At 37.8% G+C, this 25,689-nt stretch overlaps 1 protein-coding gene and 1 pseudogene across 15 annotated transcripts; one reads left to right on the top strand and one right to left on the bottom strand.

Annotated features, from left to right (window-relative positions):
- The first annotated feature begins 251 nt into the window (after positions 1-251).
- Positions 252-24,315, top strand: LOC145788607 (protein IQ-DOMAIN 5-like). Of its 14 annotated transcripts, none has more exons than XM_082911102.1 (9): positions 284-450; positions 2,048-2,170; positions 3,054-3,297; positions 6,073-6,189; positions 7,104-7,343; positions 18,560-18,787; positions 19,907-20,020; positions 21,842-22,325; positions 23,657-24,315. In XM_082911102.1, exons 4-9 carry the CDS (start codon positions 6,106-6,108, stop codon positions 23,794-23,796), a joined length of 1,290 nt encoding a protein of 429 aa, XP_082767228.1. In that variant the 5' UTR covers positions 284-450; positions 2,048-2,170; positions 3,054-3,297; positions 6,073-6,105; the 3' UTR covers positions 23,797-24,315. The 14 variants fall into 14 exon arrangements, with proteins under 14 accessions (XP_082767225.1, XP_082767232.1, XP_082767228.1 ...); XM_082911108.1 differs by having other exon boundaries at positions 441-558; XM_082911103.1 differs by lacking the exon at positions 284-450 and adding an exon at positions 552-924.
- On the bottom strand, positions 14,986-17,936 carry LOC145814210 (mitochondrial dicarboxylate/tricarboxylate transporter DTC pseudogene; annotated as a pseudogene). Its single transcript, XR_014357547.1, has one exon. The product of XR_014357547.1 is annotated as a mitochondrial dicarboxylate/tricarboxylate transporter DTC pseudogene (transcript).
- Positions 24,316-25,689: the final 1,374 nt, after the last annotated feature.

The following is a 25,689-nucleotide window of genomic DNA, read 5'->3' as shown; positions in this document are numbered from 1 at the left end:
TAGAACTATACACCTCATTTTGGCTAGAATGAGAGGTAAATTTTAGACAAAATTAAATTTCTCTGAATTGAATTTTCTCTAGATCGAATTTTCTCTGGACTGAAATTTCTCTAGATTGATGTTGAGGGACCTTAGACATCATGAAAATAGTTGATGTCCTTTATACTATAAAATCATAATATCAAGGACCTTAAAAAAAAAAAACCTTTCTAAAAAATTTAAATCAAAAAATTCAAACCAAACACAGTAATAGTGTTAAGCATGAAAGAGCAATAAAAAAATCGAAATTGCATTTTTGAATTCGAATCCGATCTTCGAAATTCCAAGCCCTCTCGAATTGGTCGACCAAAAGATGTTGCACAGATGTTAGACTCAGATTTGACCTTTTTCCTTTACTGATTGATAAAATAGATTGATTGATTTGATACACACTCTCTCACTCATCAAAAGGTACTCTCACTTCTCCTTTTCTCATTTTCCTGATTCCCTTGTCTTCTTCTGCTTCTTCTTCTTCTTCTTCTTTTCTCTCTCTCTCTCTCTCTTCTCAGAATGAAGAAGGTGAGAATTCAGCTCTCTACTACACTCTTTTAACTATGTGAGTGTGTTCTTGTTTTGTCGATCTACATCGTTTATGCACTGAATAGTGATTTTTCGTTGCTGAATTTGTCTTATTTGGTGGTTTAATCGAGTTTAGTTTTTTGGGTTTTTGCCGACATTTGTTTTTCAATCCACATCTTTTTTTCTTTTTTTTTTTGGATACATTGCGGTATACAAGGTTCTGGGTTGACTCCGATGATTTATATTCACATTTCGAGGAACCCATCATTGGCTTGTTTGTAGTTTCCTCGATTGTTTGAATTGAATTGAGTTGGTTGAGCTCATGTCGTACTAGGTTTGAAATCTTGGTGAAGATTACCAGGCAATGTAAGATCATCTCCAGCCCTTACATATATATATATATATATATATACTTTATAAATCTTTGAGTAAAAGCTTCATTTGATATGTACTCCAAATGGCCAAACTCAAATTTGAGTAAAAGTGGCACATTTGTAAATTTAGAAGCTGTTATATCACCACAAAATTTCTTTAGAAATTTGAGTAAAATAAAGGGTCTCCCTTGATTTGGGTCAAAATTTGAGCAAAACTCATTTTGGTATGTATGAATTTGAGTAAAGGAGTGGAGAAAGGTTTTTAACATTTTTACTCAAATTTGAATTTGATATGAGTAAAGAGAGAATTGGAGATGCCCTAAGTGGTTTGAACTTTTAGGATAACTACTGTTAGTAAATGTGTTCACAAATTAGGATTTTTAAGCCATAAATATGCTGGAAGTTTTGAATTTCAAGATCTGTATCTCATGGACCTCATTACATAAGGAAATGTTACTATTGGTTGTATCAAAATTTGTGTCACATACCTGTTTTAGATAAGTTTGTCTCTCATAAATGGTTGGTTAGGAATTGAAACACCTAATCAGGATCGGTGAGACACGAAAACAAATAGGAATAATACAAGAAATGATAAATCAAATGCAGATGAAGAACACAAAGAATTACGGTTCCCCCCAAAACTAGGGTTACATCTATGGCTGCTATGGTTACTATGATAAAAAAAATAAAAATAAATACAAAATACAAGGATAGCTGCCCCTCCCCGCTCAACTATAAATCATAGAAATTAATGCAACAGGACACAAGTGTTGAAATATCAAAATGCTCTCGCTCCAAAATTCAGGGTATTTATCACGATCCACACCACCCCAATAGTGTCCATGGTACCACCTGCCCACATGTTGATTTGTAGGGTCCATGTGGAGTTCTTGACATAGCTTTCTGTCTTCAAGGTCGTTGAAGGGCCATGAGGACTGTAAATACAACAGTTGCAATTTCTTGCCTTTTAACACTTACAAGTTATGTTTGCAGTTCCATGTAGTATGTGCATTTGTGCTGCTTTGTATGCTTTTGCTTCAACCTTTTACCTTCTTGATGAAACCAGATTTAAATTAGGATTTTACAATGTTTGTGACACAGTCTATTTGTTTTAGGGTGAAATTGGAGCGCGAGTATGTAAATATGCAGGTTCTTTGGCAGCTGACTTAACCTAATTCAATCAAGTGCCAACTCTGAAGTGGAGAAAATGTCTTACATCTGAAGCTTATTAATCAGAGGTTAGTGATAGTAATGCCTATATCTATATGGTTTATCACTAGGGTTTCTGTAAGAGCACTGCCAAGTTAAATTCATTGTACCATTGGACTGTTATTAGGCGTTTGATGCTTGATGTTTCCAGTTCATTATTGTATTTGGATTGTGAATTTTTCTTTGGTACATATTGCTTTTCAGTTAATAAACTAATTTTTGTGTAGTTGAGGCCTCGTTTGGCAAGAGGCTGTTTTAGTCAATTAGCCAAAAAGTTATTAAATTAGCCAAAAAGCCAACAACTCATACCAAAAAGTCAAAGATTCTCTTTTCTCTCTACTTTTTGCACATCTTTTCGTAATTAGCCAAAAAGTCATCCCAAACATACAAATTTTTTTTACTTACCTTTTTAGCCAAATAGCCAAAAAGTTACTAAATTAGCCTGTTCCCAAACGAGGCCTGAGTCTCATTTTAGCAACTTAGTTTTCTCAATAGTGCTCTTTTTTTTCTTTTTTTTTTCTTCTTCTCCAAGAGTTGTGCAAATGAGACTATGTCTAGATATGGCAATCGGAACCCGACCCGACGGGGACCCGATTCCCCAACCCCGAATTGAGTGGTTTTTTTTCCGAAAAATACCCCCGACGGGCCGGGGGTGGTATTAAAAATTAAATCCCCGATGGTATTCGGGCCGGGGACGGGGATACATGTTTCAGTCCCGGAGCCGGCCCGACCCCGGCCCCGATCCCCGCCCCGGTTGCCCCCCGATATAAAATTACTATTTTACCCCTGTTTATATATATAATATATGATGCCTGACCCCAGTTTTTGAACATAGTCTCATTCACACACAAACACAAATTTCTCTCATTCTCTCATTTTCTTTCTCTCATTTCTTATCATCATCCAAAATAGATCTGAACAAATCCGTCGAATCGATCCTCCACCACCACCGCCATGGCTTCCTCTTCGACACCCGAACGCCTCCGCCTCCGCCTCCCCAACACCGATCCTCCACCACCACCGCAGCAGATCCGCAGCAGATCACTTCCTCTTCGACATCACTCATCGCCTCCTCCGTCGCAGATCTGCTGATCCTCCACCACCACCGTCCTCTGCCGCAGATCTCGACAATTTTAGATCTCCTTTTTTTTTTTTTGTAAGTTGTTGATGATGATGATGATAGATACATATATATATATATATATATGTGCGTGTGTGTGTTGTAGAACAATTTCAGATCTGTTCTTTTTTTTTTTTTGTTTAAGTTGTTGATGATGATGCGTGTGTGTTGTTGAACAATTTCAGATCTTTTTTTTTTTTTTTTTTTTTTAGTTGTTGATGATGATGATGATAGATACACACACACATACATATATATATATATATATGTGTGTATATGTATGTGTGTATTGAACAATTTCAGATTATTATTATTATTATTTTTAAGTTGATTGTTGTTGATAATGACGATGAAACATTGAAAACAGATTTTTCTTTTTCTTTTTTTTTTCTTTTTTGTGTTTAACAAAATTATATATATATAAAAATTGAGAATTTTTCGGGGTCGAGGAAACCCAATCCCCGTCGGGAATCGGGGGCGGGGGGAGTGATGGTGTCCTCGTCGGGGATCGGGGGCGGGGACGGGGATTTTTTTGCCTTCGGGGATTGGGGACGGGGAGTGTAATCCCCGGCCCCGGCCCGGCCCGGCCCGTTGCCATTCCTAACTATGTCAGAGAAGGACTCTTTAGTTTCTTGTGATGTTGTCTTTGGAGTACCAAGTGACGCTCTTAATGTTGTGCCCAGGGCCCAGAAACAAACACAAACAAGCAACCAAATAATAAACACACAAGATTTATGTGGTTCGGCAAATCGCCTGTCTCCCTGGGCAGCGAAATTTCACTAAAATTGAAGAAATTACAAAGCTAATTTCTCGCTCACTCTCATTCTCACTCTCACTCTCAACCTCACCTCACTCACTCTCTTTCTATCACTCTTGGCTAAGACTTGATGCTCTTCACTTGCTTGCTTTTTGCTCCCTCCTTGCACCCTTATTTACACGCATATTTTTGGGGACAATTTAGGAATTTGGCCAAGCATCCACTAGCCAACTTGCTTGCAAGTTGATGTTGTAGGTTCAGCTTCCAGAATTGCAACTTGCCAACTTGCTCTTCTAGAAGGTGAGCCAACCCAAATGAGTCAATTCAATGAGCTAACACAATTGAGTTAACTAATACAACACGTAATAAATTTATATCAAAGCAATACCATATTTTTGGCTTTAGTTTTCTGAAAGGGATAATGAACATTGTTGTTCTTGTGATAAGTTATTGTAGATGGGAAATACGGTGTTCATCCTTTCAATAATTCAGGTTGTGCGCACGCTAATAAATGTGTGCTAATAGCCGGCTTTTGCATTTACAAAATTACCAATTTGTGCTTTATATTCAGTTATTCTGATAGCCAACCAATATGTGTTGAGGAAGTTGTTTATACTGAACTTTTTCTTGGGTCTTGGCTGGTTTTCCTAGTTAGCTTTGGATATCCATGACTGGCCCAGCCAGAGGTTAGACTAAATACTGCCAGGCCTAAGCACATATTAGATCATATAAGAAAGCTGGATTAGATATGAGTTGATTGTCATCTAGTTGCAAGTCTGTTTTACCTTTTTCTTTCTGATTCATTACTGCTCAGCATTTGGTCATTACCTACTACATGACCAGCACCCTTTGTTGCCTTCGATTGTGCATAAAATTTTGAATGAAGATTGTAACACAAGTAGAATGAATTTGATAGAAAGTGATCTAGGTTAAGATTATGAATGGAAATAGTAGCACACGTTTAGAATATCAAGAAAAATAGAGAAAAAAATGATCTAGTTTGAAGTGAGTTCAATTTAGTGATGCATTTTTACTAAGAGGATAAAAATTTCACTGGTAATTAATGAGAGCTTTGCTTGATATGAAAAGAGAGCAGTACATATCAGCTAATAAGCATGGATACTTATAAGAAGGTGGCGTGTCTGTGTTGCGTATGTGTCGGACACCAATACTCATCAGGCACACATCAAAATGTGTCATTATTTATTTATTTATTTTAATTTTTTTTTAAGCTTTGGACATTTAGGGAGCACACATATCCATCGTTTTGACTTGCGTGAAACACATTACAAGTTTGAACAAAATAACTTGGGATTTAATGATAAAAGAAGGACATTGTAAACTTATGCCTATTAATCCCTCTTGCTTTAAAATTTTAAAAATTAGTGTTATGTTGTATTTTTATTATCTTTGAATGAAATATTCGTATATTGACATATAATAAATATATAAAACTATATAGTTTGTGCATGTCCCTTATGTGTTGTGTCTTGCATTTTCTAACATTACCATGTCGGTGTGTTTGTATTGTGTCCTTGTCATGTTGTATAGTTGTGTCCGTCCTTGGCATGTCATGGATGAGTATATGTTGTGAAAATGGTATTGGAAATTTGGACAAAATAAGGAGGTTATGAAGAACAATGTGATATACATTGACATATTGCAAACGGTTCTTTATCCCAAAGTTGTGTTATTTTCCTTGCATTTCTTCAATAAAACGAACCAATGTCTTGGTAGCCAGTTTGGGTCCTCTGGTTGAAGTGGTCAACTTGGAGCATACCTCTTTGGTAAGCTGGTGTAACCCAAAAAGGGCATGCATTATAACTCAGGTGATCTGGATAGTTAAATGCTACTTCATTATCTAAACTTTTCTTCCTCTCCTCTAGGCTCTAAGAAGCCTGTTCACCACAATTATTCAATGCTATCATGAGCTTAATGATATCTTGTGCTGATCATGTTTGTAAGTTATTTTCTTTGGCTGCTAACTGCTAAGTGGGTTTATGTATGAGCAGCACACATTATGTACTCAGTTTTTGAAGGCTTTGATGTGACAGGTCTGAAGTGGTAGAGCTGAAGGGATATCAATCATGGGTGTCTCTGGGAAGTGGATTAAAGCATTGGTTGGCTTAAAGAAATCAGAAAAATCACAATCATCAAATAAGGATGAATATGTGCGCATCTATTTTTACTATTTTTCTATTTTTCCCATGTTAGACATTGTTAACTCAAGTGTGTTCCATTTCTGAAGTTGGGTTTTGCTGTTACAAGTTCTAAAAAATGGGTTACAATAATTGGATTATATCTGATAGCATCTGCACTAAGATCTCATTATGAGTGAGATATACTCTCCCCTCTCCTGCCGTGCAGGACACCTGCTTGGAAATCTGCTTGCATCTGTCTTCTTTTACTTTATTTGTTTGCTCTATCAGTATGAGGAATTGTACTTAGGCTGTCTTATAACTTTGTTCAGAGGTGCTGCTATTTGAATTTTGAAGGGTATTTTTGTGTTGCTTATGTGCGTTTATCCAAATACAACGTGTCGTGACAAGTATTGTCCCTTTTCCATGGACACTTTCAAGCGTGGACAAAAGGGAGGGGTTACTTTGCTACACAATCAATGTAGAACAATTAGTTCAATATTTATGAACATAAATCCTGGAAATTTGTTGTAGGACTCATGTACCCAACCTCCGGTTATTGGGTGCTTTGTTGAGTTGAGCTGTATGCATTTGCCAACAAACAATTAAGTGGGATTTCTTATGAACATTAGAAAACAGGAGCTATCTACCTATATTTAGTGTAAAATTAAACATTTGATTATGGGAAGCATGGCGTGAAAGAAAAAGAAATTTCACCTCTTTCTACATGGGATACCACCACGGATAGTGGCAGTATATTTGGATGTTGGAAAGTGGAAAATCCATTGTGGGGACAAAAATGTTTTTAAGAATGCTTCCAGTGCTGAGGGCTTAGCCTTTGCCCTATAGGCAACTTTTTAGATGCAAATTTAGTTCCTGATATTGTTGAATGTGAAACATTTTGGTTCAGCATAGACATTTCATCCCATATTTTCTGGATATTGCAGAGAACTCGAAAATTCCAGCACCAGAGAAAGCATTCAGTTGAGATTGATGCTGACGTAATTCAAGATGACTTCAATCACAATGCTGCTCCACCAATTGTAGATGCAAACATCCTTTCAATCCCAGATGCTGCTGGTTCTCCATCAAGCTTGCTGCAAGTGCAGGATGCAGTTCAAGATCAACAGAATATGAGAGAAGAATGGGCGGCCACATGCATCCAAACAACTTTTCGAGGATTTTTGGTACTTAATTTCTTCCCTCCATTTTTTAGCTGCCTCAATTGGCCCTGAATGCCATCAAAAAAAAAAAAAAAAAAAAAAAAAGGGCCCTGAATATATGTTTTGATTTTGTTTTTGAATGGGTTAGTCTTTTTCCTATTTTATATTACGGATATTATCAGTTGATAGGTGCTCGAGAGCTGAGCATCTCTTTAAAACTTTACCCTTTTCTTTAAAACTTTACACTTTTCTAGAGCTGAGATTAGCTATTTACATTCATGGTTTCCCACTCCCTGTGTGTGTGAGGTTGTTTCTTCAGATATTTTGTTAAATTTTTTGGAAGAGTGGAATATGGTGTAGCTTTTCCTCTTTTTGGTTTCACTTCAGTTACTTTGTTTATACGGGTTTTGCTCCCCTTGGGTGCTTTATTGGATTCATTTCCTAACAGATAAGAAAACTTCATTGCTGATGTTATTATTAGGCTTCCTTCTGTTTCTTTATCTTCACCTTTGTCATTCTTTTGTCCATGTTAAGAATAGTGACTTACTACTTATAGATATAGGTGCATGGATTCCTATAATAATCCAACCTGCTATTGTGCAACATGTTGAAATGGAAAACTATTAGATATTCGTGGAGTATTATGTTGCATCGTCTACGTGGTACTCTTGGCTAATACGAAACTGAAACATAAACTAAGTGGGTCATCCTCCTTTGTCTCCTAGCTATCTAACAAAGGTGAGTCAACATGTTTCATCCGTAAAATTTTCCGCTGCGTGATTGGTTTGGAGCACCACGTAAGAAATGCCACATGATGTTCCGAGACTACTGAATAAAATCAAGAACATCCAATTTACTTACCTGAAGAGATTTAAAAAATTTCATATTTCTTTTCACTTTTATTTGAATGCATTTCTGCCCACTTTTTAGTAGCCTGAATTCCTAAACAACATTTTCTCAAGGGCTTGGTACATTATACTACTTAAATGGAGAGACGCTTGGAGTATTGTCCATTTTGATTTGAAGGTTTGGTAAGGGTAAAATTTTATACTATTTATCAAATGCAGAGATGCTGGCAAAGAAATGGAAATATGTGATCTCTGGGACATGTATGTTGTGGAGCACCTGTTTCAATTTTTCTAGTTCTCTCCTCTCTCCAGTTACTTCTTAGCAATGAAATGGGGCATTTTTTGTTTTATGGAATTACACAAGGAGGTTAGACAAATTTTAGGACAGAAAAGAGAAGCAAGCTAGGAAAGAAATTTGTTAGAATTTCCCATCTTTACCTTCACCTACTCCACTACACACTCCACTTCACCTACCTCCACTTCACCACACACTCCACTTCACCTAACCCACTATCACCTCCACTACACCTACTACCACATTTTCTTCTATATATAGATTGTATAGGAATTGTAATTTATCAATCTTGTAATACATCAATCAATAATATACATCAATTTATTTTACAAATATACATCAATTTATTTTACATGGTATCAGAGCTATAAGATTTAGGCCTATATTCCTTTCTTTCCGGCGGGCAGCCGGCCGGCAACCATGCCTTCGCTGCCCGCTGGAGTTTTTCAACACCTCCACAGAGTATGGCTCAATCCCAAGCTTACTTCCATCAAACAGTCTCAAACTTAGAATACCCACAAAAAAAAAAAAAAAAATCTCTCCTTTTTCCTCCTTCAAGATCCTTTATTTTCATTTTATTTGGATATGGATCCATACACACCCAAAAACATCCTCAAGATCCTTTATTTTCATTTTATTTGGATATGGATCCATACACACCCAAAAACATCCTCATACCTGGAGCTGCTGGCTTCATTGCATCCAAAAACATCCTGACTACGCGCACCTTGCCAATCAAGTCCTCCTAGCCCACCGCTGTTCTCTCTGTTCTGCATACCCGATAAATCAACCTGAGCAGTCTGATCCAGAAACCCAAACCCTCTGTTATATAATGCCACTCTGATTTGTAATACAATACATCAATATATTTTACATGGTATCAGAGCAGGTTTAGAACCTGATATTTTCACTTCCCCGGCGGGCGGCAACCTCACCTTAGCTGCCCGCCGGACCTCAACCTAGTCCGCTAAGATTTTTCTTACACATACCTCGCCAAAGCAACCTCCTCCGTTCTCCTCCTACGCCGATTCAGTTTTCCGATCCATCTCCGGCGGCGGTGCCTTCGTCTAGGCGACGACCGGAGACGCCGCTGATATCGCCGGCGGGGTTTGCATCGTTGTTGTTGGGGATTTCGTTGGCTCTGATGCTGTGTGGATCGGTTACTTTTTTCATTGGATTCCTGTTGATGCCTTGGGTTCTTGGATTGGTGATGGTTTTCTATGTGGTTGGGATTGTCTCGAGTCTGTCGATGATTGGACGAGCAATTCTTTGTCACACCACATCACCGGCTTCGCCGAGGAAGGAGGTTCCAGCGTGGACACTCTTGTGAAGGTGGTTCAGCAGTTAAGACTATACATGATGGAGGATTCAGCAGCGCTAACGTACTTCTTGATGGGGCCTCTAGCAATGTACAAGAAAAAAAAATGTACCAGTCTTCTTGCAGAAGTGCTGCAGAATTTGTGGATACAAGTGTTATTAAGAATTACCCAAAAACATCCTCATACCTGGAGCTGCTGGCTTCATTGCATCCAAAAACATCCTGACTACGCGCACCTTGCCAATCAAGTCCTCCTAGCCCACCGCTGTTCTCTCTGTTCTGCATACCCGATAAATCAACCTGAGCAGTCTGATCCAGAAACCCAAACCCTCTCTTATATAATGCCACTCTGATTTGTAATACAATACATCAATATATTTTACATGGTATCAGAGCAGGTTTAGAACCTGATATTTTCACTTCCCCGGCGGGCGGCAACCTCACCTTAGCTGCCCGCCGGACCTCAACCTAGTCCGCTAAGATTTTTCTTACACATACCTCGCCAAAGCAACCTCCTCCGTTCTCCTCCTACGCCGATTCAGTTTTCCGATCCATCTCCGGCGGCGGTGCCTTCGTCTAGGCGACGACCGGAGACGCCGCTGATATCGCCGGCGGGGTTTGCATCGTTGTTGTTGGGGATTTCGTTGGCTCTGATGCTGTGTGGATCGGTTACTTTTTTCATTGGATTCCTGTTGATGCCTTGGGTTCTTGGATTGGTGATGGTTTTCTATGTGGTTGGGATTGTCTCGAGTCTGTCGATGATTGGACGAGCAATTCTTTGTCACACCACATCACCGGCTTCGCCGAGGAAGGAGGTTCCAGCGTGGACACTCTTGTGAAGGTGGTTCAGCAGTTAAGACTATACATGATGGAGGATTCAGCAGCGCTAACGTACTTCTTGATGGGGCCTCTAGCAATGTACAAGAAAAAAAAATGTACCAGTCTTCTTGCAGAAGTGCTGCAGAATTTGTGGATACAAGTGTTATTAAGAATTACTAAAAACATGTGGATACATCTTCTACTGACAGTGAAACGACCAGATACACATGCCCACTCCTTCTCTCTGTGGTCCCTTTTTCTCTCCCCCATGCTTCCTTTAATCATCTCCATCCTTTTTCTTAATTTATTCCAACCCCACACAGCAAAAGCAACAACTTCCCCACATGCACTTTATGATAACATTATTTTTATTTTTTTTTCTTTTTTAATTCCACCCACTTTCATCATTTCTCTGATTCCATTACTTTAACCCCACACCTCTCTCTACTCAGCACCCACGAGAGCCCATGCTTTCCTCCTTAATCTATTCTTCTTATTATTATTATTATTATTATTATTATTATTACACCAAAAAAAAAAAAACAAAAAAAACAAAAAAAAAAAACAAAAAAAAACAAAAAAAAACCACAAACAAAAAAAACCGAAATATCTATATCTATATATATATATCTAATTTTTGCAGAGCACTATCCCCGACCTGCCTTCTCCTTCCCTGACATTTCATCATCATTTTCTTTTATTTTATTTTCTTTTATTTCAACCCCTCTTTATCTCTTTTATATGCTTTCTCCATTAATTTATTCTTTTTATTATTATTATTCAAAAAAAAAAAACAGCAAACACCAAACCATCTTTTATTCATCTCAGGGATCAACCCCGATCACAATTTTACACACAACAAAAAAAACAAAAAAAAAAAAAAAAAAAAAAAACCAAATCACAACAACAACCCAAACACATAGCTTTGTTTTCTTTCCTGCAGGCGGCCACACACCGACATCCCTTCTCTACTCTGCCGCCGGTCTCTTCTTTTTGCCTCCGTCCTGGGCGGTCCTTGACGGTGTTGCCTCCGTGCTTCCTCGACCACCAAACAAGTTGCCTCCTCCCTGCTCCTCCACTGCAGCATATGACGGCCCTCCAAATCGGAACATCACGGTGGCCTTCCGCTTCAGCTCTTTGTTCTCTGCCTTTAGCACGCTTATCTCTGCTCGCGCATCCTTATACATGCGTTGGAGCAGAGCCAGCTGGGAGTTTAAATGCTGCACCTCATTTGTCCTACTCTGCAGCCGGTTCGACAAATTTGTGACCGCCGTCATGCTTTCCACACATGCCTTCAAAGTATACTGATTGGCCTCCACATCCGACTGCACTGCCATTCTTTGCTCCACAGACCGCATCGGAAAGTTCAACGGAGTAAACTCCGGGGCGCTTGGTTGAGTTTCCAGTGCCACCGCACCAGTTCTCTCTCTCGTTGACTCGTTAAGGTCTGGAAAGAGAGTGAGCAGACCACGGGAAGACGAAGCCATTTTCTGGACAACAGAGTGTTACAGAGTGTCTATCTCAGAAATCTCTCTCAGAAAACAGAGTGTTACAGAGTATCTCTCTCAGAAATCTCTCTCAGAAAACAGAGACAACAGAGTATTACAAAGTCTCTCTCAGAAACGAAAGAGTTTTTCAAAGGATTTTCGCAGGATTTTTGTCTCTGCCTCGGCCTCAGCCTCCGTCTTGGTTAAATAGCCGAGGCAACCACGCGCATCGCGCGCCTCTTGCCACTAGCCGACAAAACGGGCACGCAAGCCAAGGCGCCCACGTGCCTCGCCATCATGTCCGGCACACCTTTTGATGAATTGGGCACGCCTTTTGATGGCACGCCTTTTGACAAAATTGGGCACACCTTTTGAGGGTGCAACTTTTACAAGGGTCCGACAAGACTCTGTAAACTGTCCCGACATTGATTCCGGTTAGTTTCTACAAGGGTCCAGCAAGACTCCGTAAACTGTCACCACAACTGTCACAACATTGTCTGCTACAACGGTCCGACATGACCCCATAAACTGTCTTCTACAACGGTCCGACATGACCCCATAAACTGTCTTCTACAACGGTCCGACATGACCCCATAAACTGTCTTCTACATCGGTCTGACACCACCATACAGTGTCCTCTACAACGTTATGACACCCCATACAGTGTCTTCACCAACGGTCTGACACGACCATACAGTGTCTCCTATCCTTTTTATTTTTATGTATTTTCTTGTTTTGTTACTCTCTCCAAACTCAAGTTGGTTAGTTTCTCTCCTCCTTGAGTTTGCGGGGGGCTGTTAGAATTTCCCATCTTTACCTTCACCTACTCCACTACACACTCCACTTCACCTACCTCCACTTCACCACACACTCCACTTCACCTAACCCACTATCACCTCCACTACACCTACTACCACATTTTCTTCTATATATAGATTGTATAGGAATTGTAATTTATCAATCTTGTAATACATCAATCAATAATATACATCAATTTATTTTACAAATATACATCAATTTATTTTACAAAATTTATAAGATATATTTATGAACCAGCTAATGGGATTCGACCATGTTTATCTTATGTTATTTGAAACTTATTGCCTTCTTATAGATTGATATCTAGGCTCTGTTGATAAAAAAAATAATAATAATAATTTTAGACTACATAGGCTGACTACTATACTTGTATAATGCTCTAGTCAATTACTAAAATTTGACTTAGACTTGTTTTTAAGGAAGTATATATTCAAATTTTCTGGAAACATCATGCATTTGATACAAATTGAACACTGGGAATAGAGTGTCATGTAGGCTTTGACTCAGACGACTAGTTACCTACAGTTGTCTTTGTTAAATCACCTACTCCCAAAACCAGACTAGGACCCTACCAAGCTAAATGTGTTTGATAGCCAGTGCCATTATCACTTGACCTCCACCTCAAAAGGGTCTTTATTTTACAAGACTTAGGCCTCGTTTGGGAAGTTGACTTTTTTGCTTTTTTGCTATTTTAGTCTAGCTAAAAAATTTGTGTTTGGGAAGATAGTTGGTTTTTTTTGTGGTTGATTTGATGGTTGTGAGAGAAAGGATGAAATGATTATGGGTTGGATGTGACATTTTGTCTTATTAGCTATTTTAACCTATTTTGTTTTTATTGGCTATTTTAGCCTAGATAGCCCTTCCCAAACAGGGTCTTACTGTTGAATGTTATAGATGCTTAGTGGAAGGTGCTTTTAAATTTTAATCTTAAATGGAAAAATTATCTGAGTTTTCAATGTTAAAAATCCAGTACTTCAATATTGTACCTAATTTCAATTTTATCAGCCAGCAACTCTTAGAAAAATCTTTGTATTTCCTTGAAGACAATGATATGAAAAGAAATGCATTGAAGATGACAGAGTAATGAAATTGTTATGCCTGTTGAATGATCTTACAAATAAAATAAACGTGTTTGTACACAAGGGTAAGTAAATGGCACTTCATGAACCGTTCTATAAAAGTTTGTTATGTAGTAAAATGGAGCTTCATGAGGCATTTGTAAAAGAGTTTCACCAGATGGTGTGATTCTACAGAAATTATCTAGTAGGTCTGGAACACCACGTGTCCGTGTGCCTGCCCAATGATATTCTATAGTTTGTCCACTATTTCCTTGTTTTTAAGGCCATGTATTCATTTATCCTCATGTTATTTGTTGGGCACACAGTCCACGTGAAATTCCAGGTAGATAGGATAATTCCTTGTGATTCTGGGTTGATGACATCACCGTTATGCTGACATCAGCATGATGCCATCACTTCGATGTTGACATCAGCTGCATAAAACTCTTCGGCTCCTTCCTCTTGCAATCTTCATTTGAATTTTCATAAGTTTTAGTGTGTAGGACGTTTGATTGGATTCAATTGAAAGCTCTGCTACCAAGTTAAATGAAGAAGAGATAAATAAATAATTACACATACACTGACCTCCCTCGAGGTTTAGAGAAAATACTGTAAGCCCCATAGTTTTGGCATAATTGCATTGAGTTCCTTTGAGATTTTAATTTGTATAACACATAGTCCCCTTTTCATCAATAATTTGTTGGTTATATGGATGAAAAATTGATGTTGCCATCTCTTTTACACGAAAATATATACTTTATGTTGTTTATTTTTGAGTTTTCGCATTATTTGGATTAGTTTCATTCCATTTAACTTTACTAAAAAGGAAGTTAGTGTAATTATGTCAAAACTGGAGGGTTTACTATATATTTTCCAAACCTCAAGGGAGGTTAGTGTAATTTACCCTAAAAATAAAGAGATGGAGATGAAGTGAAAGAAAAAGAAGAAATAAAACATAATAAAAAATGTAGAAATTTAATGTATAAAGAGAAATAGAGAATTGTATTATTGATTGATATATATTCATTGATTGATATATTGAATGTTACAATGATTCCTATATATAGAAGAGTAGGTGGTAGTAGGTGGTAGGTGGAGTAGGTGAAGTGGAGGTGGTAGTGGTGTAGTGGGTTAGGTTTAGTGGAGTAGGTGAGGTGGTAGTGGTGTAGTGGGTTAGGTTTAGTGGAGTAGGTGAAGTGGAGGTGGTAGTGGTGTAGTGGGTTGATTTTAACAGCCCCCCGCAAACTCAAGGGGGATAGGAACTAGCCAACTTGAGTTTGGAGAGAGTAACAAAACAAGAAAATACATAAAAATAAAAGAGGATAGGAGACACTGTATGGTCGTGTCAGACCATTGGTGAAGACACTGGATGGTGGTGTCATAACGTTGTAGAGGACACTGTATGGGGGTGTCATAACGTTGTAGAGGACACTGTATAGTGGTGTCATAACGGTGTAGAGGACACTGGATGGCGGTGTCAGACCGATGTAGAAGACAGTTTATGGGGTCATGTCGGACCGTTGTAGCAGACAATGTTCTGACAGTTGTTGTGACAGTTTACAGAGTCTTGTTGGACTCATAAAGGAGCTAACCGGAATCAATGTCGGGACAATTTACAGAGTCTTGTCAGACCCATGAAGGAGCTAACCGGAATCAATGTCGGGACAGTTTACAGAGTCTTGTCGGACCCCTGAAAGAGCTAACCGGAATAAATGTCGGGACAGTTTACAGAGTCTTGTCGGACCCATAAAAAGTCGCACCCTCAAAAGGTGTGCCCAATCTTTCAAAAAGGCGTGCCATCAAAAGGCGTGCCAAATCCATAAAAAGGCGTGCCATCAAAAGGCGTGCCCATTCCATAAAAAGGTGTGCCGGACATGATGGCGAGACACGTGAGCGCCTTGGCTTGCGCGCCCGTGTTGTCGTCTGTCGGCAAGTGGCGCGCGATGCGCGGATCGGCCCTGGCTATTTAAACCAAGGGTGAGGCGGAGGCTGTGCATACCAGTCTGAAACCGCTGAAACCAACCCGTCTCTGAAAAACTCTGCCTCTTCGGAGAGAGAAACTTTGGAACACTTTGTAACCCAGAAAATGGCTTCGTCTTCCCGCGGTCTGCTCACCCTCTTTCCCGACCTCAACGAGTCAACAAGAGAGATAACTGGTGCGGTGGCACTGGAACCTCAACCAAGCGCCCCGGAGTTTGCTCCGTTGAACTTTCCGATGCGGTCGGTGGAGCAAAGAATGGCAGTGCAGTCGGATGTGGAGGCCAATCAGTATACATTGAAGTCATGTGTGGAAACCATGACTGCGGTTACAAACTTGTCGAACCGGCTGCAGAGTAGGGCAAATGAGGTGCAGCAGTTAAACTCCCAGCTGGCTCTGCTCCAACGCATGTATAAGGATGCGCGAGCAGAGATAAGTGTGCTAAAGGCGGAAAATAAGGAGCTGAAGCGGAAGGCCACCGTGATGTTCCGTTTTGGAGGTCCGCCATATGCTGCAGTGGAGGAGCAGGGAGTAGTGATCATGCCCAGTGGAGTGGGAAACACGGAGGCAGCACCGTCAAGGGCCGCCCAGGACGGAGGCAAAAAGAAAAGACCGGCGGCAGAGTAGAGAAGAAGTGAGGTCGATGTGTGGCCGCTGCAGAAAAGAAAACAAAGTTGTTGTTGTTGTTGTTGTTTTTTTTTTTTTTTTTTTTTTGTAGAAATGTGATGGGGGTTAATTCCCTGTCATGAATAAAACGATGTGCAGTGTGTTTTGGTTTATGATTTTTTTTTTTTTTTTTTTTTTTTTTAAATAGATATGTGATAAAATAAATGAAATTATAAAATCAATGGGGAACAGGTTGGCAGAAGAAAAGTTTAAATGATGGGAAATATTAAAAGAAATGTGGGAGAAATGATGAGTGTAATGTGATGATGATAAAAGAAAATAAAAAACATGAAGAGACATGCCACGTGAGTTGAAGAATAAAAAATAAATAAAAAAAGAAAAGGTTGAAAGATTAAAAAACCAGAGGTGCATGTGTGAGTGTGTGGGTCTCTTGTTTATATTAAAAAACCAGTGTATGGGAATTTGCCTTCAGCATCAGGTTGCATCTTCTGTATCTGGGTTTTCACATAATCAAATGGTAAACTGCAGGCTGCAGCAAAGAATCCTGAAACACTACTCACCCCTAATATTGTAGCAGCCTCACCAAAACCCACAGAATCCTTGAAGAACTCCACACTCTGGTCATATGAGGCAAGCATTCCCATATTCAGTGCCATTGCTCTCACTACAGTAGGGCCTGCACCTTTCCAGAGTGCCAAAACTCCTTCATCTGCAACAATACGATAAAGGGCATGGAATGCATTCGTGTAGTTCCGGCGCTGTGCGAGAGGTAAGGTAGCATGTGCCTGCATACGAATGAGTGCTAAATCAGTTGGACTACCAACTGATGCTCCAATTGCTCCAGCAGTTAAGCCACACAAAGCCTTCTGATATAAAGATAGGGGCTTCCCATCATTGGCCTCAATTGCTTTATTTGTCAGAATCCTAAATGATCCAAGTCGGGCAGTTGTATATGTAGCTTGTCTAAGCAGCCCAGCAGTCAGCCCCTTGTTAAAGGCACCAATACCCTCATTTTTGAACATGTTCTTTGTCACATCAGTGGCTGATCCCTGACCTAATTGAATTCTGACCTTGATCATGTCGATAGGTTGGATGACACAGGTAGCGAGCATTCCAGAGGCTCCGCCATTGACGAAAGGCTTCACGGTGGGCCAAACACCACTGGCTTTTGGCTTCGTCTCTCCCATTTCTTCTTTCTTTTTGCTAATAGTTAGCCCCCAAAATTGAACAAACAAAAAAGCAGACAGAGAGAAGAGAAAGAGCCTTCGTCAAAAACAAGAGAGAATTTTTGCAGACTAGGTGAAGGTCCGGCGGACGGCTAAGGTGAGGTTGCCGCCCGCCGGTGAAGCGAAAAAATATTAGGTTCTAAACCTGCTCTGATACCATGTAGAAATTTAATGTATAAAGAGAAATAGAGAATTGTATTATTGATTGATATATATTCATTGATTGATATATTGAATGTTACAATGATTCCTATATATAGAAGAGTAGGTGGTAGTAGGTGGTAGGTGGAGTAGGTGAAGTGGAGGTGGTAGTGGTGTAGTGGGTTAGGTTTAGTGGAGTAGGTGAGGTGGTAGTGGTGTAATGGGTTAGGTTTAGTGGAGTAGGTGAAGTGGAGGTGGTAGTGGTGTAGTGGGTTGATTTTAACACTACTAAAAAAAAAAAAGGTTTTTGGTATCACTTGCAAAAAAGAAAATATCATTTGATTTGTCGATCCCTAAAAAAAGAAATAAGCAAAGTTCATTCATTGATTGACAAACTGGGAATTCATGCAAAGTTACAATCCCTCCACAAAACTCTATGTATTGATTGCAATTACAAAGCTACTTCAATCCGTGATGCCAAGTTTACAATGAAACTCTACGTGTTGCTGCATTTGATTTATCTCTATAATGTTACTATATATAATATATGTATATTTTAAAACATACTTGGGACTTCAGTTATACAATTTTGGTCATATGGAATGTGTTGGCAATAATTGTCAGGCTAGGCGAGCTTTACGAGCTTTGAAAGGTTTGGTAAGACTTCAAGCCCTGGTTAGGGGCCATGCTGTGAGGAAGCAAGCAGCAATTACTCTTCGTTGTATGCAAGCGCTAGTGAGAGTTCAGGCTCGTGTTCGAGCTCGGCGTGTTTGTTTGTCTTTGGAAAGTCAAACAGCACAAGAAACACTTCAGCAACAACTTGAACATGAGGCTCGTGTTCGAGAAATTGAGGTAAGCACAGGGTTCACTCTTAGATAGTTTTTCTTTCCCCCTTTAAATAATGCAGCAATATTTCATGTTCATATGGTGCCAACATGTTCCTGAATTTTGAAAATGGTATTAATATAATTCAATATTGTTTTTATTGTTATTGCTTTTTTTTTTTTGGTGAATTGCACCAGCAGAGATTAATCAAAGGTTTAGTTGGTTTCAATTGTATTATAACCAGTAAAACAGATTTTGACTCGAGCAATGAATTGAACTGCTATGGCCATCTAGAGTCAAGATTGACACCATCGTGCTTTATGGTTTACTTACTATATCCCCCACACGAAGACACTTGAGATCCGTGATCCGTTTTTTCTTCTTTTTCTGTTTCTTTTAAAGTTTTGTCCCCATTCCTTTACTCCAATTTGTCATAAGATTTTTCTGTGTTCTTTTACTTTGTGAACCTATCATTTTGGGCCTTATGGTAATCATCTTCAACATGTGAGGCAGCCTTATTTATTCTTGAATGGTGGAATAGTCTAGGCTTAAAAATATGGATCAGTCTCGGTTGAACATGAAAATTTTAAGATAATACTGTTTGTTTCTATAAGAAGCTTGATTGTTTGCTTAAATGGCCCTGGAAGAGAATAAGGAATCATTGTTTCAGCTTTTATATATGAGGAATCTCTTGTGATGTAGTAAAACAGTGTCTATTTGAGGACGAGGCACTTATATGGGACACTAAAGCTGGGAGTTGGGTAAGTTTCATTTGATGTGATTATTAAAAAAAAAAAAAATGCCAAAATGAACCAAGTTCGTGTCGGATGTCATTGATGGTTGGAATAAGGCTAAACTGAACGTAGCTGAAACAGAAGGTTTAGGGTCAGGAAGTACAAATGCTATTTGAAGTGTATGAAGTAACCCAACTATCTGAAGTGTATGAGGTAATGTAGTCCTGTGGACCGGTGCTTGTATAGAAATCCTATTTGTGTTCTGTGGATTGAGCAGGCAACTGAAGTGCTACTATGCAAACAAATATGAGAAGCCTTATGTGCATGAGCTTGGATGTTTTTTTAAATATTTACGTATCACTTTCTTCTTAAAGTCGGCAACTTCCATATTTTGCTTCTGATTTTGGTGCAGGAGGGATGGTGTGACAGTGTAGGATCTGTCAAAGAAATTCAAGCCAAATTGTTAAAGAGACAGGAGGCGGCGGCCAAGCGTGAGAGAGCAATGGCGTATGCTTTGGCTCACCAGGTAAGAAACTGATACCCTCCTGCCAACAACATCAAGTAGAAAATGGGGTCCAGACCAGAACAGAGAGGAAAAATTACAGTTATTAATGCATTGTATATTTCAACTTTATGTATAGCTTTGACTTTTTATAAAATAGGGTATTTTTAAGATATCATGTCATGTTGTGCATGCTATGTTTCTGAATGTTTCACACTTAGTGAATTGTACAATTTTTTATTGTGTGTGTTCTATGTATGCTTAAAGCTTGAAGTGGTATCTCTACATTTGAAATGGATGTGTCCGACATTGCATTATTATTCGAACACAGACATTGTTCATCCACATTGAAAATTTGTTGTTCTAGTCTTCTTGACAATTGATTATTGCTTCTTGATAATGGATTTGGGATTGGTGCTGAATGTAGTCCTGGAGATCCTGAGGATAGCTTGTGTACAAGTTAGTTTTATTAAGGGCCAGGTGATGGGGATCGAGAAGGCATTGGACGACTATAAATTGAAGAAATATGAATAATTAAGAGTATGATTTAGCAGGATTTTATTTCTTTATTAATAGTTTCCAATTCCTTAATTTCCTTTTATTGGATTTCCTAATTAGATGGTGCTTATGTCTATATCTATGGTTTCTTGTAATGGTTTTTAGTTACCTTTGATTGAATGAATATTTGATTGAGAGAATTTTCAGAAGCCCTAGAGTGGTATTTGAGCCGTGTGTCGTCTTTTGGTTCTACACCATCAGGTATTATTAGATTGTGGTCAGGCTGAAGTCATGGTAGCACAATGATTATGTAGTGCCATGGTATTCAGGAGAGGGGTGGATTTTGGCATATCTAAAATTGTTATAGCCAGTCATTAGAGTACATTAATGGTACAGATGTATCAAGTGTAATAGTGGATGGGATATTTGGTTATTCTCCTTGTTGAACCTTTTAACTTGACAAAGGAAGTGTTGGGCCTCAAGGACTAGGATTTCACTCTGACATTTTAGATAATTTCAGTAAAATGAAGTATATAATAATTCACCCTAACCTTCGCAATGATGTGTGGAAAATTTGACTGGATTTGTAGCAAATCAAACTTTTGAGAAGACTTTGGGAGATGTCCTGGCTGTCTTTGGCCAAGAATGATGATGGACAGCAGTAATATGTATCTTTATCACTTATATTTAATCCAAAAACAATTTTGCAATATTGCAAAATATATAATATGAAATCTAGTATGCAATATCATTAATTTGTAGAAGTGTTGGGTTTATAGAACTAATAAATACGTACTGCCCAAATCATACTACTGTAATATTTGTATGATATCTATAGATTAGATAAGCTTATGTTTTTTCGATCAATAGGGGATATATTGCATGAGTTGTTATAAATGCTGATTTTTAAATATATATTTTGTTATGTGATACTATATACTTTAAAGTCTCCAGGACAATTTGCTTCTATAACCTCCTAAGAAGATCGAATGCTTGCCATTGGGATATCTTTATATATCCTTTCAGTGAAAAGTTTACTAAAATAATGTAATTTATGGATTAATGGAGCATTTCTTATTAGTCATTCTTATATTTGTCAAATATTTTTGGCGTTTCTATCTTTTAGCATTATAAGTTGTTAGGACTGATGTCTATTCCTGGAGTTACTCCCATAACACCCCAAAAATCCCGCTCCCAATTTTCTCATTATTCATATCTTAAATGTTATGGATTGACAAAATTGATCACTAAATTTGTGGGGTAGCACTGTTCAATACATGCTTTGTTGGCGTTTTGTTTATTTGTTTATCTACAGCTGACTCAAAAAATATGATCCATGTGCTGTAGTGGCAGGCAGGATCAAGGCAACATCAAGCTCTCTCTGGGTTTGAAGCAGATGAAAGCAACTGGGGCTGGAACTGGTTGGAGAGATGGATGGCTGTTCGTCCATGGGAAAACCGATTTCTCGACATCAATCTCAAGGATGGAGTGAGAGAGAATGGATCAGCTGAAGGAAAGAATGGTATCAGCACCTTGTTAAAATCTGCTGGTAAGAAACCCATTCCTTCAAACCTTCATTCCAACCTGTCAAATCACAAAATGGGTCCCTCTCAATTGGACGGTTGTAACTCTTCACCCAACAAGTCCACAAGCATGCAAGAAGCAACGACCACACTGTTTACCAAGCCAAAGTCTAAGTCACCTCTTGAAGATTTGGTTGAAGAAGCTGGTTCAAGAACTGGTATTGGGTTGAGATCCCACAGCAATCCTAAAGAGAGATCTGTGCTTTTAGATCAGCAAGCAAAGAAGCGATTATCTCTGCCTAATAGCGGTGACTCCCTCTCTCTTTTTCTCTCTTGCATGGTTTATGCTCACTGACATGGACGGACCCAGGATTGTAATATCCTAGTATAGGGGGGAGCAAACATATAAACCAACAAATTTTTTTTTAAAAAAAAAGTTTGAAACTCTTAAAAAAGCTCTCACAGCCCACAATATTGAGGTATGATAGGTGTCAATTTTTGATTTGTCACACACTTATTCATTAGGGTTCCACTACTTTGCCCCTATCATTGTTTGTGGGTGAATTTAAGAGTTTAAATTATGGGTCTCTAGCATTTTTCATTTAAAAAAAATATATAAACTACAACATCAATTTCTACCAACATAAAAGGTGAAAAGTAGCATTAAAAACATATATAAATAAACATGTTTTCTTATATTCATGTTGAGTCATAAAAAATAACAATTGTAAGACAATCTATCGACACTAGTTAGCTGTGAGAAACTATTATTATTATTAGTATATTTTGTCAAAATTAATTTTTTTTTTTTTCACTTTTTAAACTCCATGTCTCAGAGATATAGAAGTGTGGGTTGTGCAACCACTTGAATTTTTTTTTCCTTTTTTTTTTTAATAATTTAAAAAAAAAAAACCTGGGGTGTTCGAATTCGTATAATTTGAAAATAATTAATAGTTGATACTAGTAGATACAGGAGTTTTTGAAAGCATAGCGGAGGTGCTCACTGATATTATTCATTTGAAACCATTGTCAGTGATGGTGACTATTTTGGGTTGGCTTAGGGTTCAATTTTTGGTTGTTATAGTCATGGTACACCTAGTTCATCCCTGGTTGTGCTTGTTAAATGTTGTGGATGTTGATGCTTGATGTTGAGAAGATCCTTTTTGATAATCCAATAGGTTATTCAGGGGTAAATTACACTTTCAGCCCTTTAGTTTGACCCAAATTTCACTTTAGACCCTAGTGTTTCAATTTGAACAATATTAACCCTAGTTTTTAAGTCCACTTTCAATTTGTTATTTCCATTCAAATTGGACTTTTAAATTCATGATTTTTTAATGCGTGTCAGTCGCATTAAGAGAGCACAGACAAAATTGAAATTTAGGTCAAACTATAAGGGTGAAAAGTGTAATTTATCCGCTCTTTCGGTTTCACTCATTGAAGGGAAAACATTTGCAGCCAAGCAACTAAATAGCCAAGTCCTTTTTCTCAGTTGTTTATGTGGAGACTTAATCGTAACTTGGCTACTCAAACTTGGCACATAGCTTAAACCCATTTGTATTTATGATTTCTTTGGCTTTTTCTAACAACGGTCTTTGTTTTGCAACTCTTTTGAGTGTTTGTTGTTTTGTTTGACCAGTACGAAGGCTTGGATCTCAAAGCACCAGGCAACCTAGTAGAACTGCTTTAAAAAGGACACCCCCACCAAAGCCTGTGATGCATAAGCCGAAGTTAAATGGAATTGACAAACCCAATGAAATTTGTTCCACAGGCACTTGATCTTTAGCTTCAAGACTCTCATCAAAGATCTTTCTTCACGAATTTGCTGCCTTTTCAGTTTGTACATATTGGTTGGCAGAGTTGAGGCAGGCTTGTCGGAGAAATAAGATAAGCGGGATTCAATTAGGGCTGTTGTAATCAGTTGTTATTGTCATTATTTTAATCAGGAAGTACTAAAAGTTGAATGTCGGAGTTTCTGACCTGCTGTTGTCCTGTCAAGGCATGTGTTGTCGTGTTGTCTTATCTCATTCTTTGATTGTTGAAAGTTGAAGTATAATCTTGATCGAACCTACCCATGAATGGAGATCAGAGAATGCAATACGCCTGAAAGAGAGAGAATGTTGTAAGTAGGTGTGTATTCCATGAAGGAGGTGTGTAACTAGCATTCATTTGTTGTTTCTTATGAGATGGATGCCTATTGAAAATGTTTTTAGTTTCCACTAATGCTTCATTTGTTTGTTTAGATGGAAAACATTTTGTAATGGCGAACATTTTTTACGGAAATCTTTTTTCAGAAAATGTTGTGGAGAAAATATTTTTTTTATGTTTGGTGGTTGTGGTTGCGGAATGAAAGTGGAAGTGGAGGCGGTGGCATGGTGATGGGGTGACGGCAGCAGTGATAGTGACAATGATGGTGGCGGTGGATGTGGTGATGGTTGTGTAGTGTTAGAGGTGAGAATGGTGATAGTAGCCTGGTGACATTGATAAAATTTTAGTTCAGAAAATATGTTTTGCCTTTCAAAAATGATAAATATTTTGTGCTTATATAAATTTATTTTCTATTGACTATGAAAAATATTTTTCGTTGATTTTTGTTTTTTATTGTACCAAAGAGTAGACTCAGTTTTTATTTTTTTTTTATTTTTTATTGTATTGTTTTTCTTCTCTGCTTTTAGTTTTCAAAAATATAAGAAAATGGATATTAATATGGAAAACTTATTTTATGAAACTACCTTGTCTTTTTTGTGTAGATACCTATTGAACTTTTGATAATTGTTTAATGATGGGTGTTTCAGTTGGTAATACTGTGCATTTAGTGTGAAAGTATTATAAAAAGATGGACAAAAAAAGTAGAGAGAGATTGGTTTTTTTGGCTAAAATTTTCCCATGTTTGGTCTGTGTTTGAGAAAAAAAATTAAAACTTTTTTAAAAAAAAAATAGAAACTAATTTGATAAAAATTATTTTTAACGTCTGAAAAAATAAGATTATGTATAAATGATAAATGTTTTTATTTTTTTTATTTCTTTCATCAAATTAATTTTAATTTTTAATTTTGTAATTTTATTTTTCTAAAATAAGTATCTGAAAATTAAACTAAGGCTGCATCTTTGAAGCACTTTGATGTCAAGTGCCGCATCCAATAGTAGTAAACTTCTTTTCAGCAACACTTTCTCTACAAAACTCTTAAAAACACTTCATTGGAATACATTGGACTACCAAATGAGGCCTTAATATTTCAAGTATGAGGTTGGATCTCCAATGTAATTGTTTTTGGAGCTGAGGTGACTTCGCAATATGGTAGAAAGCTATTTTTTCCTTTGTGGGTGAAAGAAAGTTATTCAGCTTGTTTGGTTTCGTTTTTTTGAAAACAATTTTTAGAAAATTTTACTTTTTTATTTTTCATATTTTTTTGTTTTTCATGAATTTTTTTAATATTTTAAGCAAATTTTTTAATTTTTAGATATACCTAACATAAATATACCTAAAAAGTAAAAAAATTGTGAAAAAAACCTTTTAAAAATTCACTAAATACCAAAAATACAAAAAAAATATGAGAATTCAGTACATTTTTTGTATTTTTATGTATTTAATAATTTTTAAAAATATTTTTTCACAATTTTTTTACTTTTTAGATACATCTAAGTAAGGTGCATCTAAAAAACTAAAAAAAA

The sequence above is a fragment of the Camellia sinensis genome, unplaced genomic scaffold, assembly GCF_055761805.1.
Source record: "Camellia sinensis isolate YWXY unplaced genomic scaffold, ASM5576180v1 Unanchor1, whole genome shotgun sequence".
Lineage (NCBI taxonomy): Eukaryota > Viridiplantae > Streptophyta > Magnoliopsida > Ericales > Theaceae > Camellia > Camellia sinensis.
The sequence above is the reverse complement of the archived record's forward strand: the minus strand, read 5'-3'. Positions and strand labels throughout refer to the sequence as shown.

What these genes read in the sequence shown, in the direction of transcription:
- LOC145788607 (XM_082911099.1), top strand. Translation starts at nt 6,106, where the DNA reads ATGGGTGTCTCTGGGAAGTGGATTAAAGCATTGGTTGGCTTAAAGAAA. An exon ending in CTCGTGTTCGAGAAATTGAG is followed by an intron (nt 18,788 to 19,906) that starts GTAAGCACAGGG and finishes ATTTTGGTGCAG; the next exon opens with GAGGGATGGTGTGACAGTGT. An exon ending in ATTATCTCTGCCTAATAGCG is followed by an intron (nt 22,326 to 23,656) that starts GTGACTCCCTCT and finishes TTGTTTGACCAG; the next exon opens with TACGAAGGCTTGGATCTCAA.